This window comes from Hyperolius riggenbachi, chromosome 8, assembly GCF_040937935.1.
Source record: "Hyperolius riggenbachi isolate aHypRig1 chromosome 8, aHypRig1.pri, whole genome shotgun sequence".
Taxonomy (NCBI): domain Eukaryota; kingdom Metazoa; phylum Chordata; class Amphibia; order Anura; family Hyperoliidae; genus Hyperolius; species Hyperolius riggenbachi.
Genome location: NC_090653.1, coordinates 207,159,649 through 207,179,198, shown reverse-complemented (window position 1 = coordinate 207,179,198; position 19,550 = coordinate 207,159,649). Strand labels below are relative to the sequence as shown.

The 19,550-nt window shown below is 42.3% G+C and overlaps 1 protein-coding gene across 1 annotated transcript in view; it reads left to right on the top strand.

Annotated features, from left to right (window-relative positions):
• Positions 1–19,550, top strand: part of OLFML2A (olfactomedin like 2A) — a 189,606-nt gene that overhangs the window by 92,927 nt on the left and 77,129 nt on the right. The window contains exon 3 of the mRNA XM_068248127.1: positions 8,966–9,073. Coding sequence (XP_068104228.1) covers positions 8,966–9,073 — 108 coding nt within the window. The remainder of the gene's footprint in view (positions 1–8,965; positions 9,074–19,550) is intronic.

Sequence of the window (19,550 nt, the reverse complement as noted above, 5' to 3'; positions counted from 1 at the left end):
ACTTTAAGCCACAAATATACCTGTCCGGCAGAACAGATTGGGTTGATAGAAAAAGAGTAGAGATGAAAAGGAAATTGTATGTCTTAAAAATACAGTTCAAATACCGTTATTGGTAATCCATGCGGCAATTGAAAGTCCTTGGTGGAAAGTCCATGATGGCGATTGCCATGTGGCCAGAGGCGTTTGTGGGAAATAATCCAAGTGATTTTGCTAGTGTCCAGCTGGCTGTCGATTCATGTTAATTCGACGTCAGATTTATGAAGTAGCACAGCTTGGGCTCAGTGTTGTGTTTTTAATCCTCACTGTGGTTGGGAGGGGTTATGACACATACAAGTCCAGCCTTGTGAAATTTGAATAAGGGCAGTGCCCCTTGGACAGAGAGAGATTTTGGCCTAATTCCTGTTTTGCCCGGTCTCTCTGTGCCCATAGCTCACATCACGAAACAGAATGCATATTCACAATCAGCATAATTTTATGTATTGTGATTTGAAATAGGACAGATTTAAACCGTCTAGTATTAAAGTGGTACTTTGAACCTGTCTTGCTAAGATTGCTTGATTTTAGGTCGTAGGATTCTGGGAATTTCCCAGAATGGGTGTTAGGATAAACTTAATCTCTGAAAAGACGGTGCTGCTAGCATCCTCAGATCATCATTAAAAGCTTAAAAACTAAGAAATTATGAGAATTATTGATTTCTGGGTTGCAGAAGGGTCAGTTCTAGTTGAAGAACTCAGCTGGGGGTTACCAGATCAGATAAAGGGTCTTTGAAGTCCAGAGCTTCCTCTGACAGTGAGAATATCGCAGACAGCGTTCTTCAAGAGACCATGTTCTTATGATATCTTGTCACAGTGGAGTGACGATTTATGGCCATTGGCACAGCGTGTTGGGGCACTTCTCTGAACTTCTGCTAAAGGATTTCTAATTACCTTTGCAGGAAGAGGTTCCTTGATGACACAATTTGAAAGAAAAACAAAGTTGATTTCAAATGTCATTTTTGGTATTTGGAATGTGCATTTGTGACTCCATGATGCTTTTGATACGACATACTCAATATAACATATCAAAGGTGTCACAGTGGCACCTATAGCTGACTAACTTATACTATGGCACCTATAGCTGACTAACCTATACTGTAGCACCTATACCTGGCTAAACTATACTGTAGCACTTACAGTGAACCAGAGATGAAGCACCCTCATGTATTTAACCATATATATCAGTGGGAACATTAGAGAAAACACCTACCCTGCTCTCTGTTTCATTCTTCACTGCTCAGCCTTCTTGTTATCAGCCCTGATAAAATCCCAGACTGAGCATTCAGTCTGGCTTTGCTCAGGAATCATTATAGCTGAGTCACTATAGCAGAGCCAGAAGGGGGCAGGCTTGGGTTTGAAAAGACATCAGAGAAGACAAACTCAGCTATAATGATTCCTGAATGCTCAGTCAGGGATTTTATCAGGGCTGATTAGAAGCAGGCTGAGCAGTGAAGAGTGAAACAGAGAGCATGGTAGGTGTTTTCTCTAATGTTCCCACTGATATATATGGTAAAATACATGAGGGTGCTTTGTCTCTGGTTCACTTTAAGCTGGCTAATCTATACTGTGGCACCTATAGCTGACTAACTTATACTGTAGCATCTATAGCTGGCTAACCTGTACTGTGGCACCTATAGCTGGCTATTCTATACTGGGGCACCTATAGCTGGCTATTCTATACTGGGGCACCTATAGCTGGCTAACCTATACAGGGGACATCTATACCTGGCTAACCTATACTGGGGAACCTATGCCTGGCAAACTTATACTGGGGCACCTATAGCTGGCTAACCCATCCTGGGGCACCTAAAGCTGGCACGGGGAGTGGGGAGCACATCTGAATGTCTATGGGTGTGAGGGGTGTCACCTGTGTTAAGGGGCAGGGTTTAGGGCGCTGGAGATTATTTGCCTATAGGCTCTTGAGCTGTAAATCCGACTCTGGTGCAGGTGGGGAATAAGAGTAACAGAGGCTCCTGCTGTGTGCAGTTCTATAGCAACAGCAGCATTGTGACAGTTTAGGAACAGTCATTACTCCAGAGTACTGTCATGGTTTTAGTTTTAACGTGCATAAATTCTTGTACAGTACTGATCTTTAGGTATACAAAGGCCTAATAAAAGTGGAGTTCACTTTAATTATCAGTACAAGAATGTGACTCAGTAACTTCACTAATAAATTAAGCATTGTCTACTTCCATTAAACAATCAATACAATGCATTGTGGGTTTTAACTAATGACTACTAAAAGGTTTTTATGGACTAAGTCTGAAAGGTTCAGGAAAGGTTAGCATCCAGTCAGCAATTTACTTCAAACAATTATCATTTAAAAGTGATGGGAGGTGGTGTTCTTCTGGCATTGCTGAGGACCTCGTCTTGGTAGGGTAAGGCTGTCTACAGTTTTTACACCAATTATACCGATGTTCCATTCTAATTTGTAGTATACCAAGTTGAAAACTCTTATGTAGCAATATTGATTGTAAATGTTTGTAGAAACTGTGCAGGCACTTGAATGTGTACAGTACTGTGTAGTGGGTGTGCCCATTTACACCTAACCTTAAGGCCCATTCTCACTTGGGCGGGAATCGCGCGATTACGGCTCAAGGCAAACCGCTAGCGGTTTTGTAAAAAACGCTACAACATGTAACACATGGCAGTGTTCTCACTGCCGCGTTTGCGGTTAGCGTTAACCGCAAATGTGTTACATGCAGCGGTTTGCCAGCGATTAGCAATCGCGATAGCACCGCCGCAGTGTCCAGTAATTTTTCCGCGTTATCGCGGAAATCACTCCCGCAAAAGGCCGGCAGTAATCGCTGGCATTTTGCGATTCTTAGATGTGAATGGGCCCTTAAAGTGAACCCGAGGTGAAAATAAACTGATGAGATAAACAATTGTATTTATCCTACTACTCCTAAATGACTCTTTTTTTGTAGCTATCCCATGGTTTTATATTATATTTAAACATTTACAACAACATTTGTTTGCCTCTGCTCAGTGGCAGTCGTCTAAAGCAGACCTGAACTCAGAACATCCTCTCTGCTCTAAAAGATACACAACGGGATAATAACTGTGACGATTCTGGAGGCAGCTGCGGCGAACAGCGTCGCCACCGCAGCTACCTCCATGCCCCTGGCTGCTCCATCCGTTCCGGCGTTTAGCACGCCGAGGACGGAAGCGTCATGTCTCCATAGGGTCGCTGTCTTGCGCGGGCGCACTCGTAGACAGGACCTTTATGCTCGGGGGAGACATGTTGGCTGACCTGCCGGTCGGCTGACGTCAGAGGTGACTCCCGAGGCTCGGATTGGCTGATTCCGAGGTGGGAGTGGCTGGGAGTCACCCTCTGCTTCTTAAGCCTTCGGGCTTCATTCAGTCCCTGTCTGCTGTCGTGAAGACATTATGTGTTAGCGCTCAGACCTTAGACTAGATCCCAGGGGTTGAAACCAAGGACTTCACACCTAGACTAGGAGATTGTTTATATTATATTGATTACCTGTGTTTTGACTCTGGCTATACTCTGACTTTGCTCAAAGCTTGCTGATTCTGTTTCTCTGCCTATCTGCCTAAAGTTACTGAACCTCTGCCCGATTACCGATTACTCTTCTGCCTTACGATTCTGCTCTGATACTGTCCTCTCTGTTGCTGACCCTTGCCTGTCTGACCATTCTACTCACCATTGGGCCCTTGCCACTGGTGAGGTGTTAGCTTCACCAGCTCCTCTGGTGAAGTTGTTCTGCTACTTGCAGTATTGTTTGTATCACCTGCTCCTCAGGTGATCATTAATTATCGTATTGTTCATAACACCTGATCCTCCGGTGTCTACTGGGCTGCAGTACAGTCTTAATCACCTGCCCCTCAGGTGATCACTAGGCTGCAGTACAGTCTGAATCACCCGCTCCTCGGGAGGTTCTAACTCTTCAGTATCAGTATCTCCAGCTTGCTGGGGCTTGAACTCTATTATACGGTCAGTGTACCGATAGTACCTCACCAGCCCCTCTGGTGAGGTCTCGCTAAACTAGTAAAGTTACTGAACTCTATTACGGTCTCAGTATCTGATAGTATGTAGCCATCTCCTCTGGAAGGTCTGGCCGTACTTATCAGTGCTTTCGCAGCTAGTGCCTACCAGCACCTCTGGAGAGGCCTAGCCTTATTGGTTCTGAGGCTCATCAGCTCCACGGATGAGCACTCGTTATCTATTCACGATTCCCACCAGCTCCACTGGTGAGGTGTTGCTTAGTGACTGATACTACCTTCCCAGCTCCTCTGGAAGGTTTAGCCAAAACTATCCAAGTCACTTGGATTACCTTTCCAGCTCCACTGGAAAGGTCTGGCATAGCTTTTCTTGCTACCTGTTTAACTAGTTCCTTGCCAGCTCCTCTGGTAAGGACTAGTCAGTCTATTTCTGTAATTCTCCTAGTAGACCTTCCAGGCCCTCTGCAAAAGGTCTGTGTTATTATCTGTCTGATTGCTACTCGTCTCTTGCGAGCTCCCCTGGCGGAGACCTGCAATACTATTTCTGTATTCTCTCTGTTGGTACCTTCTCCAGTCCTCTGGGAAGGTCTGTTCAAAGCTGTACAGTCCGTGTACTGATAGTGCCTTACCAGCCCCTCTGGTAAGGCCTTGCAAACTATTAAAGTTACAGTTGCACCAAGCACTACATTCATATCATCCTAGAAGCTATACTTGTATTATTGGTGATTCTGCAGATCACCATATAATCAGACATCTGAGTTGCGGCACCCTACTGTTACAATAACCTCTAAACAAAAATCATTTCTTTGTTACAGCTGATACAAATCCCAAAATAATTCTGCACTGTTTCTACTTCCTGTTTTATGGAAGCAGACATACTGTTAACAGCCTGTGCTTTCAAATGAGCTTATCTGCCATGGCAGTCATGGGACACAGGGGAGCAATCAAATTACAAATTGTGATTAGACACAAATGAGGGGGAATTAAACAGGCTAAACTCTCTAAATACATACAGGGTGCATTTCTCTATGTTTTCCTTCTGTCCTGTGCTAGAGTTCAGGTCCACTTTAAGTGTCCCTGAGTTAAAACATGTTGGGTTGCAGAAGGTTTGAGGAAGCCTCTGGACCGTCCTGAGGTAAGTATCTAGTGGAGTGGCTTCCAGTGGGTGGGGTCCTTGTCACTGAAGATCTGGTGTCCTGGATCTTCAGGTGATGTTGGGGGGACTCCTCTACACACGCTAAATGCTTGTTCTAGAACTTCTAGGCCATCCCAGTTGAGTATCATCTCTAGATGTCAGGGTAATCTAGCTGAAAGCCTTTCACTGACCTCCTACAACCTTAACCTGTACTGACTCTCTTAACCCCTGGTAAGGGCAAACCTCTACTGACCCTCTTAACCCCTGGTAAGGGCAATACTTATCAAACCCCATGAAAAATCTCAGTAATTACCTTCCCCGGTGCTGCATAGAAAAGATTAGGCACCGAAATGATCTGTCTCCATAATCTTGGAGTTTATTTCACTTGCTGTGTCCAATTAACTAAAAGTATGATTAATTCTGCTCTGTCCCATGAATTCTTCTAGGCTAGCCCCAATCCATTAAGACAGACACAATATTAAATGTGAAATCCACTTATACTTAAAGCACGTTGATGAATTCCTCTGCATAGTAATAACTGTCTAATGTTTAGACTCTACAAAGACGTCTTTGAAATCAAAGTGTGGTAAATGTCACAAGCTCTCACTAAATGTGGTGAGCTGGAAAAATACATGAGACAGATGCTTTTTTCTTTCCCATGGATCTTCCACGTTAGCCTCGGCAGTGCTGCAGCTTGTGATGGTAGTGAACAGCAAGGAGTAAACTGAATACTGCTGTATGGGGACCCAAAGTGACAGCCTGGGAACAACAAGGTTTCTAGAGATTTTACAGTAAAGCAGAAAACATTCTCTTTTGCTTATTGGTGCGCCCTGATTACTTGCATTGAATTACAACTGCCCCAGAAGAAGCATTTCCAAATAAGACAGAAACTCAATAAAGGGAAGTCAGGATTAACATTAGTCAAGGTCCTGTGAAGAAACTCAATAGCCAATTAGGATATAAATCCACTTCCTGTCTATACTAAGTTAGTATGGCTAAGTTTCTCTTCAACTAACAATGGGATAGTATGAAACCATTTCTGTCTTATGCCTGTTACATACTTCCAATTTTGGATTAGCCAATGACTGTCTAGTTTTACCTCCTCCATGTGGTGGGCCAACAGAATGAATGCTATGAACTGATGGTGCAGGTAAGCTCTCATACTACATAGAGTTGGTAAAATTGGTCAGCAACGATTGAATCAATCAAACATCCAATTTGGATTGGACATGTTTTACTTTTGTATAGCATTTTGCACAAAAATGTGCATATTTGTATGAAGACAAGCATTTTCTTTAAATTGCGTATTTGTGAAGGTGAAACTCTTCATTAAAATACTTTGACGATAACTGGACATGACAAAAGCCAAAATTCACCGATCAGTTTTGGATAAATACCAGTTGCTAAGAATTCCAGCATTCACTCAAATGTTTAGACCATTCACTGGATTAAAGTGGACCTGAACTCTTGTACAGGACACAAGGAAAACAGAGAGAAATGCACCCTGTGTGTTTTTAAAGAGAAGAGCCTGTCTAATTCCTCCACATCTTCAAGTAATCACAAGCGTAATGTGATCTCTCAGCTGTGTCAGCACAGAAATACGGCAGTCCTTGGCAGACTCACTAATATGTAAACACAGGATGTTTACATATGTTGTCTGCTTCCATGAAAGCAGGACGTAGAAACACTGCAGATTTATTGCAGGAGTTCTGTAAGCTCTAACAAAGAAATGTTTTGTTTTTTTTAAGTTATTATATTGTTGCATATCTTTTAGAGCAGAGAGGAAGTTCTGAGTTCAGGTCTGTTTTAACCAGGTATCCATTAGCTCACTGCTCTTCTGCTGTTTGCTGCTATTTCACCCACACAAGCTGTTTTTAGCCTCGCTTAATAGTTGCATGGGGTTGAAATGCTGGGTTGTGTGGATGCAAACTGAGGCCTTCTACTGGCTTTGTGCCAAAACTTTTTGCAGGGTTTTCAGTGCTTCTTCCCAACAATCAGCTGCCCCCCCCCCCCCCATCCTTTCTCAAACCTGTCCTCAGCCTCCCTACCAATTTTCAACCCCCTAGAGACCAGGACATTTTTTTTTTACTAAAATGGCCACTGCAGCTTTAAGGCCTAGCTGCAGGGCGGCACAACTCAGCACACAAGCGATTCCCCCCCTTCTCTCCCCCTCCCCCAGCAGAGCTCTCTGTTGGTGGGGTCTGATCGCTCCCCAGTTGTTTCTTTATTTTATTTATAATTATTTATTTATTTAATAAGTTTCCCTATTTTTTTACTTTATTTTATATTGCCCCCTCCCTCCCCCGCCAGCCAGTCAGCATGATCGGTTGTCATAGGCTTCCGCCTTCGCGCGCGATCTCCTGCTAGCCCCATAGAAGGCCGTTCACGCCAATCGGCGTGGAGCGTTCCTGGGGCTGCTGCCGTGTTCATGCCAATCGGCATGGAGCAGCCGGCAAGCAGTTAAACAATGCAAGTTGCCTGGCTGTCCTGCTGATCCTCTGCCTCTAATATTTTTAGTCATAGATTTGTAACAAACATGCAGATCAGATGTTTGACTGTATTTTTTGCATGCTTTTTCAGGTGGGTCAGACACTACTGATGCATGAAAGATCAGCAGGATGCCAGGCAACTGGTATTGTTTAAAAGAAAATAAATATGGCAGCCTCCATATCCCTCTCACTTCAGGTGTCCTTCAGGTGTCCTTTAACGCGCGCAAGCAAGTGCAGCTGACAGCCGGAAAGGCTCTGCACATGTCCCAATCCAGTACATGGGTTTTTGGAGACTCTCCATGGACTTTTAAAATTATGTGTTTGTTTAACTACTTACTGCACCAGGTGCAGTATAATTACACCCTGGGAAACTTCACCTGAAGTCCCAGGGCCGCGAAAGTTAGTCAGTGGGAGTGGGCGGCCGTCCCCCACTCCCTCGCACGCGCTACTGTTACCTGGGGACTTGAATGAATGGGATTGCAGTTCACATTCATTAAATCTAAGTCCCTGATTCAATGAATGCCGGCGTCTATGAGACACCTGCATTCATTGTATCTTCCTGTTGATACTGTGCACGCATTACTTCCGAATCACATCCTTCTGTAAGTTAATCGGAAGTAATGACTGAGGACATTTTGTGGGCAAATAGTAAAACTACATCAAAAAACATTGTATTTAATGAAAATATCTACATTTACATCTAAAATAAACTATTTCCCTCCCACACTCCCCCTATTGTACCCAAACATTTATATATATATAACGGGACTGAACGTTTTTTAATTGATATGTGAAGAGGGTATATTACTGTGATTTTTTAATTTGCGGGCTTATAATTAGTGATGGACGCAAAACTGAAAAAAATGCACCTTTATTTCCAAATAAAATATTGGCGCCATACATTGTACTAGGGAAATATTTGAAACGCTGCAATAACCGGGACAAATGGGCAAATAAAATGTGTGGGTTTTATCCACAGTAGAACGTTTTATTTTAAAACTATAATTGGCGAAAACTTTGAAATAAAGAATATTTTTCATTTTTTTCTTATTATTCCAATTAAAATGTGTTTAGCATAAAATAATTCTTAGCATAATGTACCTTCCAAAGAAAACCTAATTGGTGGCGAAAAAAACAAGCTATAGATCATTTCGTTGTGATTAGTTGTGTTTAAGTTATTGGGCAAAAAAATGGGAGGAGCGCTGACAGGTGAAAATTGCTCTGGTCCTAAAGGGGTAAAAAACCCTCAGTGGTCAAAGTAGTTAAAGTAAAATAGTAAAATGCATATGCTGCATATGTGACTGTATGACTAAGTCGTGGCGTTGTGCTGTTTCTGATTTCAGCTGCAGTCTATGGTGGACCTGCTGGAAGGAACCCTGTACAGCATGGATCTCATGAAAGTCCATTCCTACATCAACAAAGTGGTGTCACAGATGAACACTCTGGAAGAGGTAGGAGTAATTTCTGCAGAGAGCCCAGTGTGGACATTTGTGCTAACTCATCCATAAATATTTGCCCATCTGTTTTGCATGGTTGCATTACCAATTAGAGAATTAAGCATGACCGGTATGGATGTGTCCGTGCAACATTGCTTATTTAAATGACCTATGAAGAGAACCTGTCACACAAGCAACAAAGAAGCTTGTCATTGTCATGCCTTCCATATTCCTATCCTCATAGTTTAAAACTAGTAAATTAACAGCTGGTATATGTACAATAAACAGATTTTAGCTCCATTACTTACATCCTAGAAGACCGGGGGCACTTATGGACACGCAGAGAAGAGAAAACGGCTGCAGTGGAAAGTGCAGCCAAACAAAGCAGCAAAGCAATAATATCTGTGCCCCATGCCCCAAGCCCTAGCAACAACACTGTCAAGTGGGCAGCTGATTCGTGGCAACTGGTTTCCAGACACTAACAGATTTTTTTTAATGAATGGCTAAATGCTGCAATTAGAGTACTACAACTATCTCCTAACAACAGACTTATGATGGCCACTAATAATTCAGTCTTTTTTGTCCAATCTTACCAAAGCTATGTAGTAGAAGGTTAAACTTATGAAAGGATATGTTAGGCCGTCTCTTATATTTCATAGAAATTGTCAGATTGGACAAAAAAGTTTGTATCATTAGTGGGCACCTTTACGTTGGGATGGTTGTGCTCAGCAACAGAGTTGTTCCTTAATAATGCTGACAACCTTCAGTTGCTGGATTACTTATGGCAACAACTGAAGTTTGGGAACTGTCTTCCTTGTGACCAGTCACAGCATTTAGTGACAAACTGTATCAACTAATAACTGACTTGGGCCTTGATTCACAAAAGAGTGCTAACTGATAGCTCGGCCGTTTTCGCGCAAATTTTTGTGTTTTGCGTGTATTTTCACGCGAAACAAAGTTTAGTGCGCAAACGCGAATTATCGCGCGCAAACTATATCGGTTGTGCGTAAAAATTCACGTTTGCGCGCGAAACACGAAAATTCGCACGAAAACAGCCGAGCTATCAGTTAGCACTCTTTTGTGAATCAAGCCCTTGGAGTTCTAGAAGTTATTTTCCATCTTCAGGTCAACATAAGAGGGTTGTAGGAAAGGTGGGGGGAAAGGCTGCGCATCCCTAAACACATGTTGCAATTGAATGGTTAATCGCACAGGCATACACACACCGCCTCTGCCAGACCGAAAAATGCATGCCCTGCATCCAAGACAAGTGGCAACATTTATTAAACTAGGAGGAACTTTAGCTTCCAATATGGTTTGCATGCAAAGTATATTATACTAGACACTTGCGCCACGGTAAGGGAAACCTCCGGGCAAGTGACCTAACCTAAATTTAAAACCTTGGGAGCAGCTAAGCAAAAAAAAAATGTGTAACTTACATTTGGTTGAACAGCGAGGTGAACGCCAACGCATACCTGAAAGGCTGCATCTGAAATGACCACCAGCTCAGCATGCAGCACCTAAATAGACTTTCTGCACACTTCGCATTCAATTCAGATGCAAATCATATGCAAATCTGCTACTACTTATCATGCAAACAGGAAACTCAGGAGGAGGGGCTGGGAGCAGCTAACCTGACAGCTACATAGTTACAAAGTTAAGGAAAGGTGGGGGGAAAGGCTGCGCATCCCTAAATCCTGTTTGCATGATAAGTAGTAGCAGATTTGCATATGATTTGCATCTGAATTGAATGCGAAGTGTGCAGAAAGTCTATTTAGGTGCTGCACGCTGAGCTGGTGGTCATTTCAGATGCAGCCTTAGTGGTATGCGCTGGCGTTCACCTCGCTGTTCAATAAGAGGGTTGTAGTTGCTGGACACGCATATCAAGGACACTATGCAATGGTGAACTGAACCGAAGTGCCCTTTTTCACTGGTAAACGCGATCGCAAGCGCAATTGCACTGCATTGCTCAAGCATTAATTTACACTTGCTGTGTTTGAGCCGTAGCCATTGGAAACAGAGCCCATTCGCTGTGAAAATAGCGCAAGCCAGCAATTGCGTTTTGGGGAAAAATTACGTGCACGAGTGGAAAATGAGCATCTTGATTAACATGTAAATTGCGGTACTCTTGCGATTGGCAAAACAGCTGCAATCCACTTTTTGAAGCGGATCACCGCTAGAGGAATAAAGGGCCCTGAAAGTGGTGCAGATCGATGCTCGCTGCTCTGTACTGCCCCTTCCCTGTCACCGCCTGGACCATCCCTCCATTACTGCTCAATTGTGAAAAAAAGCATATTCACTGAAATAAAACTGGACCATGCTGCTTGCAGCGGTGCTGAGCTTTGAGAACACGCCTAATGCCTCAGGGCCGGTTCACGCTTGTTTTATAAAACGTATCCGTGAGATACGTTTTTAAAGCTCTGCAAAAATGCAGGAAGGAGATCCTATGTTAAAAACAGGACCCGCTTCCACTCATGGAGAAACAAGGATCCCACACAGATCCGCGTTGCACGGAAAGAAAAAGTCCTGATTTGACAATTTTTACTGGACTGGACGGGAAAACGTACCAATGCAGGCCTATGAAAGCGGACACTGTGTGCTCTCACTAGGCTAGTCACCGCATCTGCGTTGCCCGTTTCAGCCCCATGCCCTCGTGACGTTGTATTCAAGCACCCCACCATCCAGATCAGACCCGTGTCAAACGGATCAGTTTTTCAGAAAAACAGATCCATTTGATCTGATCTGGACTAATGTGAACCAAGCCTTATACACACTCTAGACTTGGCTATTTTACCATGATTGTTGAACAGGAGAGCTAGAAACATTTTGACTGGAATTAATTGATGGGATCATTTTAATGCACTCAATCACTTATTATATAATTTATTTAAATTTATTGTATTTATAAAGCCCCAACATTTTACACAGCGCTGACCAATATATACATACAATAGTACAAAGGATGGCAGACATAACGTAAGACGGTTATACAACATTGGACAAAGCTATACAAGTAAAACAGGGTACAAGATACATGATCATGCGATTTGGGGCTGGTTAGGTAGACCCAGTAGTACAAGTACGAGGCTGTCAGGAAAGGAGCACACAATCATGTAGAATACACTAGGTGAGGAAGGATCAGCCAAAGGCTTACAATCTAAGGGGAGGGGGGATCAAAACACGAGGTAGGAATTTATTTAAAATAAGTAAAACAAAAGTTTGCTTTCTTAAAACAGAAATAGTTTGCGATAATTCAGGTTGGAGTGAGCTTGAGATGTCTCCCAGTGCATCACTGCTGAATATATGCAAATTAACCATTGTTACCCTTAGAAGCTAAACACACCTCCAGAACCGCTGGAATGCAATGATGTGTCAGCTTGTTAATTTGTACAGAGCCATAATAATTAACAAGCTGACACATCATTGCATTCCAGCGGTTCTGGAGGTGTGTTTAGCTTCTAAGGGTAACAATGGTTAATTTGCATATATTCAGCATTGATGCACTAGGGAGACATCTCAAGCTCACTCCAACCTGAATTATCGCAAATTCTTTCTGTTTTAAGAAAGCAAACTTTTGTTTTTCTTAGCGTTTTAGTAAGGGGGCTTTTAGGACCATTGTAGCCCCTTACACACTCCAATGAGTTCTGGGTCACCATGAGCTTGCTGGTTAGTCTGTACCTTTAAAATAAGTAGTTTCTGAAGATTGCACTAAAATCCATTCGTGTTTGACCAGCATTAGATTTAGATATTATTTGATTGTTCATATATATTTTCTTCTTTGGATTGTCCCCTAAAGCCTAGTAACCAGAATCGTGGGGGCTTAATCTATTGCACAAATATCCTGTAATTGACACTGGAATTCCGAGGATGCCAGGAGAACATTTCAGATGTCTCTGTTAAGTTTACTCTAAGAGTTGATTTATTTAACATAGTGCTATGTGGAAGAGTATAGATCTGTTTTATGTGATAGAAAAAGTTTTTTTTTCTATTTATAGCATGCCATTTTATCAGTAGACAGACAGCTATATTTATATACAGTATATTATAGGTGCATAACGAGGCAGATGTATTAAGCTAAAGGAATACAGTTAATATACTTTAATTTAGTATGCCACCGTGGGCTTTGGCATACACCAGTATTTCTTAACATTATTACAGCATGAACCACTTTATGAGAGGTGGGAATTGCTCAGTACCCCATAATATATTGAGAATAATAATGCTTGATACAGACATATTTGGTAAGAGTACTCAATATTTGCATGTACATTCTTTTAAACCATTCCATTTTGCTTTTATAGAATTCCCAAGCAGAACAGGGTGATCCAGAACCACTGGGAAAGTATAGGGAACCAAGGCCTGGAACCCACTACAAGTCGCAAAGCGCTATCGCAATAGCTAGTGTTTTTAATGAGCAATTTACAAGTGATTTACTGAGTGTTTTCCGGTGATTTTGGTAGCGATTTTAAAAAGTGTACGCTTTTTTCCAGTGATTGTGATAGTGATTAGCGATTTAAATTCTGATTCGTCCTTTCAAATTATTATAATTGTTTTGACAGTTTGCAGTAATTAAAAATCGCTATGTGTAGCTATTCATGAGCGATTTGCCAGCGCTTCAATACTTTACATTGAAGCGCAAACGCTCCAAAAATGCTCTGTGATTGTGATTTTGCTAATCGCAATCGCTACTGTGGAATTTGTTACATTTATTTACATTGGCAGAGCATTTAGAGAAATCACTAGCGTTTAAATCACTCCCTAAATGCTCAAAAAAGCTCTAGTGGGTTGCTACCCTATAGGAGACCAATAAGCCCCCGTACTAAAAAGCAATGCTCAGTGTAATTTGCCTTCTTAAAACTAAAAGGTATTTGCAATAAATCAAGTGAACACCTGTGGCTTAATGCATCACTCCTGAATAGGCAAATCATCTCTTTATGATTCTGAAGCCAGGCTTACATCCAGAACCGCTGGTGTATAGCAAGCCTATAGCTTATACAGTTTACACAGCCACATCAACTCACTTAAAGTGGAATTATCGCAAATAAATACCTTCTGTTTGAAGAAGGAAAATGCCTTTATTTAACTAAAATACTTATTTGAGCTAATTTGTCCCTTATTTAGCATATTTATAATCCAAAAACTTGTTGTGCTAGATTAACTAAAAAAAAAAGTTTGAGTACCTCCTAAACCCAGCAGACATACCCCCAGGGACACGTGTACCACCTGTTGAGAACCTAGGTCATACACAACGTAGATGCAATGTGTAGAGAACTGTGGACTCCCATGGCTACATTTATATAGCAAGAACAGTGATTTTCCCCATTGACATGAACAGAGAACAGTGCAGGCATATGCATGTTGCCCTTTTCATCATCAGGTATTTTGCTGCAGGTGACTTGTATATTTGAAACCAGGGGGGTAAAGCTCCTTACACACGCTTGATCACCATTGTTGAAAGACGAGTGATTCCTGACGGTGTACAATGAATGAATGTTATAGAAGCATTGTTGAATTCAATGACGGCACAGTGAGGGTCCGCCAATGGGATTGTTAGCGGAAGCACTAAAATGAGGACCCTGAAGTGTGACGTGCCATATGTGAGTCGTTTAAATGAAGCAATTGTTTGTTATTGTTTGATACGAACCAGATGTTGCAGGTGGTACTTTAGCTGTCAGTAGGGATCAGCTTCCGAATTCCATGGATTTCAGTTTTCCAAGTTTCTAATCGGAAATAGTCTTTCTGCAGAAGAAATCGTAATACCACTGAATACTGCATTACCTAGACTCAGAAATTGTAGGCCAATCACAAGACTACGAAGTATTGGGCCAATCAGAGAATCAGTATTGTACCACAGAAATTGGAATACGTGGAAATTTAGGCCAATCACAAGACTCTGAAGTATTAGGCCAATCAGAGAATGTGGACATGTACTGTGGCTGCCACTCGGAAATGTGGATTACGCTTAATAGTGTACATCGGCAAGAAATAGCGGATACTGCAAAAAATCTTTTTTTTTTTACAAACTTTAAAAAACTTTATTGCCAAAAGAACTTTCAGATTTCGGAAATCGGAAAGATACTTGTTGGAATGCGGAATTTCACTAGAATTGTAAATCAGCATTTCGGATTGTAAATCAGCATTATCATCCCTAGCTGTCAGATCCACCAAGTGTACCACCACTAAAATAGACGACATGTCTAACCAGTGCTAATTGAATTGTAATAATAGTATTGATGAGACTGGTATTTACAGAAGGTCAAGCAGAAGTAGCAAACAAAGGGATGGAGGGGGCTTTGGTGGGATAGAGTTTGGGGATTTAAGCGTGTTTAGGTTTATTAAGTATATTAGTTTTAGCCTAATTTCTGGGCTGTTGTTGAACAATGTTAACTGTATTTTGTTAATTGGGAAAAAAAATCTAAAATTTTTACCTGTAGCAAAATAACATTAACCACCATCAATGCAGTTCTGAGGTACGCTGAACAGCAGTCTCTCTGTTATAAATTTAGGCTGGGTTTCCACAGGGGTGTTGAGTCCATTTTGGAAATGGACTTGGCACTTGTACTGATTCGAATTTGCATCTGAATCGCATATGGCAGGAATGTCCAAAGTCTGGCCAGGGGACCAAATGCGGCCCGCCAAGCTTTTTCTGATGGCACTCTAAAGCTCTCCAAAGTTGTTAATTCCATGTGGATCTTCATGCAGGGGCTACCCCACTGATTAGCAGCTACCACTATGCCAACAGCAGTAACAGCGATTGATTAGCAGCTACCACTGTGCCAGCAGCAGTAACAGACACTGGTTAGCAGCCGCCACTATGCCAGGAGCAATAACAGCCACTGGTTAGCAGCCACCACTTTGCCAGCAGCAGTAACAGCCACTGATTAGCAGTTACCACTGTGCCAGCAGCAGTAACAGCCACTGGTTAGCAGCCTCAACTATGCCAGCAGAATTAACAGCCACTGGTTAGCAGCTGCCCCTATGCCAGCAGCAGTAACAGCCACAGATTAGCAGCCGCCACTATGCCAGCAGCATTAACAGCCACTTATTAGCAGATACCACTATGCCAGCAGCAGTAACAGCCACTGATTAGCAGCCACAACTATGCCAGCAGCAGTAACAGCCACTGGTTAGCAGCTGCCCCTATGCCAGCAGCAGTAACAGCCACTGATTAGCAGCTGCCACTATGCCAGCAGCATTAACAGCCACTTATTAGCAGATACCTCTATGCCAGCAGCAGTAACAGACACTGATTAGCAGCTGCCACTATGCAAGCAGCAGTAAAAGAAACTGATTAGCAGCCACCACTATGCCACAAGTTGTAATAGCCACTGGTTAGCAGCTGCCACTATGCCAGCAGTAAGAGCCACTGGTTAGCAGCTGCCCCTATGCCAGCAGCAGTAACTGCCACTGATTAGCAGCCACCACTATGCCAGCAGCAGTAACAGCCACTTATTAGCAGATACCACTATGCCAGCAACAGTAACAGCCACTGATTAGCAGCTGCCACTATGCAAGCACCGGTAAAAGAAACGGATTAGCAGCCGCCACTATGCCAGCAGCAGTTACAGCCACTGATTAGCAGCTGCCACTATGCCAGCAGCAGTTACAGCCATTGATTAGCAGCCATCAATATGCCAGCAGTTGTAATAGCCACTGGTTAGCAGTTGCCACTATGCCAGCAGCAGTAACAGCCACTGGTTAGCAGCTGCCACTAGGCAAACTGCACACGGTATATGGGTTATTTCCTGTGGAAATGTTTTATTTGACAAAATGTCACAGGAATAGTGTACGTAGTGGCAAATGGCAAACGTTGTATTTAATTTCACAAGTTTGGTCCCCTAGCACTCTCAAGAATAAGATTACGGCCCTTGGCCTAAAGTTTGGACACCCCTGACGTATGGTGATTTTTATGCCTTCTGCGGAAAACAGCAATCAGCATTTTTTGTCTCGAACACAATTTGGATGCAGCCTATTGATTTTAATGGTCTGTGTTTCTTCATCCGAAAAGGCATGCAGGAAAGGCCCGCCTGTCGGGTCTAGTGGAAAAAGGCCCTAAAATATGCTTTAACGATGGGTGAACATCCTATTTGGGCTATTAGCTGATGGAGGCAATATACGAACAACAAAGAATTCTGATCTTTTCTAAACACTTTCTGTAAACAAGAATTATGTTTTAAGGGGTGGCTGGATAGTGTAATGGTTAAGGGCTCTGCCTCTGACACAGGAGACCTGGCTTCAAATCTCAGCTTTGCCTGTTCAGTAAGCCTGCACCTATTTCAGTAAGGAGTTTCTTGGGCAAGTCTCCTTAACACTGCTACTGCCTACTGAGTGCGCTCTAGTGGCTGCCTCGCAAGCGCTTTGAGTCCGACAGGAGAAAGGCGCTATACAAATACTGCAATTATTATTATATTGAAGATATTTTTATCACTATGTCCTCAAGGTATACGTTTGTCACAAACTGATTATTCTTATACTAAGTCAAGTTTATACAAGCAAAGCATATGGTGCCAATTCTAGAATTCACTGTGCATGTTTGGTAAATATAAATCAACTGGTATCTGATCTATATCTATTATTTATCACAAACAGGAATACATTTTATTGCTTGTACTTGTGGCATAAATATTACCCAGATGTGCTGATCGATGCCAAATAGTATCTTACACAACAGAAAGATGTGGTGACTTGTTGTAACCGTCAGTATGAAAGAGAAAGCTTTCTGATGTAAATAATTTATTTGATTGATAGCGAGCATGTTCCTGCTCTTGGGCTAGAAACTCGGAGCTAGAGCGGTTCTCGGTTCCAAGGGCAGTTTTGTTGTGATGCCATGGCATGTATGCCTTGAAGGGGGATGACAGACACTTTATAGTGGTGGGAAATATGTTTTTTTTATGTAAAATACACTATATAATGCAGTAAATAAATGTAGGTCTTTGTAAAACACTAAAATATAACCTTTCCTAAATACACCTAAGATACATACTGTATGTGTAACATGTAATAAAAAAAAGTACACAGTACAGCATCAAAGAGATAGTATTGCTAGTAGAAAAATGTATAACTCCAGTTCAATGAATATTAATAGATATCTACCACAATTTACATTTCCAAACTGGTGAGTGACAGCTTTATTTATTTTGTATTTATATAGTTCTGACATCTCACCCATTGTCTTACAGAGTATTTTTAATTCATAAAGCGTTACTGCATGCAGTAATGCAGAATACAGCTGATTTTACCGAACCAATCTGAAATTACTGAGCAGTGAGGTAAATGACTGACTTGTGAGGAAAATACCTCAACACGTGAAACACATAAATAAATGGCAGTTCATAAAGATTAGAGCATTCGGTAAAGCCCAGTAACATGTTCGGTATTTACCTCCAGCTCTGATGTGTCGGACACTAGCTTTAGCATGCGATAGCACATGACTGACTGCAGCGGAAAGCCAATAGGGTGAGCCTCCCTCTCCTGGGAGTCCCTGTAATATGCTCTGATACCCTCTAGGGATGGTCGAGCTTCTCTACCCTCAGACAGCAGAGCAGAGAACCAGCACAAAAAAAGAGGCTTCCCCTGAAGCCCTTTAGCCAAGAAACCCTTTAGGTTTCTATTTGAAGATGCCGAGGAACAAGTACTGAAATCATCTAAGCATGGCGTGTCTTATGTTTCTTGGAAGTTTACCTAAACACAGGAAGTTTACCAAAACACAAAGAAAAGCTAATAGACAGATTCATGGGGACTAGGAGGTATCATGCAGATCTAAGGGATGCTGGGGATGCCTCTTGTAAAGCTGTCACTGCACAGAAGTGGGAGAGCATCACAGTAACAGAACAGATACCTTCCCTCACATCTGTCCTAATGTTTACCGAATGTCTTTGTGAATTGAAGCCATGTTTTTCAGTAAATTACTGAACTTCTACTGCACCTGTGAAAATCTTTATAAATTGGCAAAAAGTCTAAAATACAAAATGTATTATTATTTATTTATTATTAATTTATTGCAGGGTGCCCATTAGGTAGATCGCAATCTACCGGTAGATCGCAAAGGACTACATGGTAGATTCCAACCCCACTACATTTTCCATTCTGTATATAGAAGTGTGCTCCTAAAATTGTACATACGTAGATCATTGTGACTTGGTATTTTTTTTAAAGTGGCTCACAAGCCAAAAAAGTGTGGGCACCTCTATTTGTATTTATAAAGCGCCAACATATTACGCAGCGCTGGACATTAGTTAACCTACCTGGCGTTTCGATTATGCACAGCAGCACGGCTGCGCATGGTTTTTTAAACCTAATTTTTATTAATCATGTAGCTAGCCTAGCGCTAGCTACAAGATATCCCCCTCCCTTCCGATTCCCACCCACCTTTTCGATCGCCGCCGGCGCTTATGCCCGTCAGGAAATCCCGTTCCTTCGGGCTTTCCCCGTCGCCATGGCGACGAACGGAATGACGTCATCGACGTCGTGACGTCATAGGGAGTCCTGATCCACC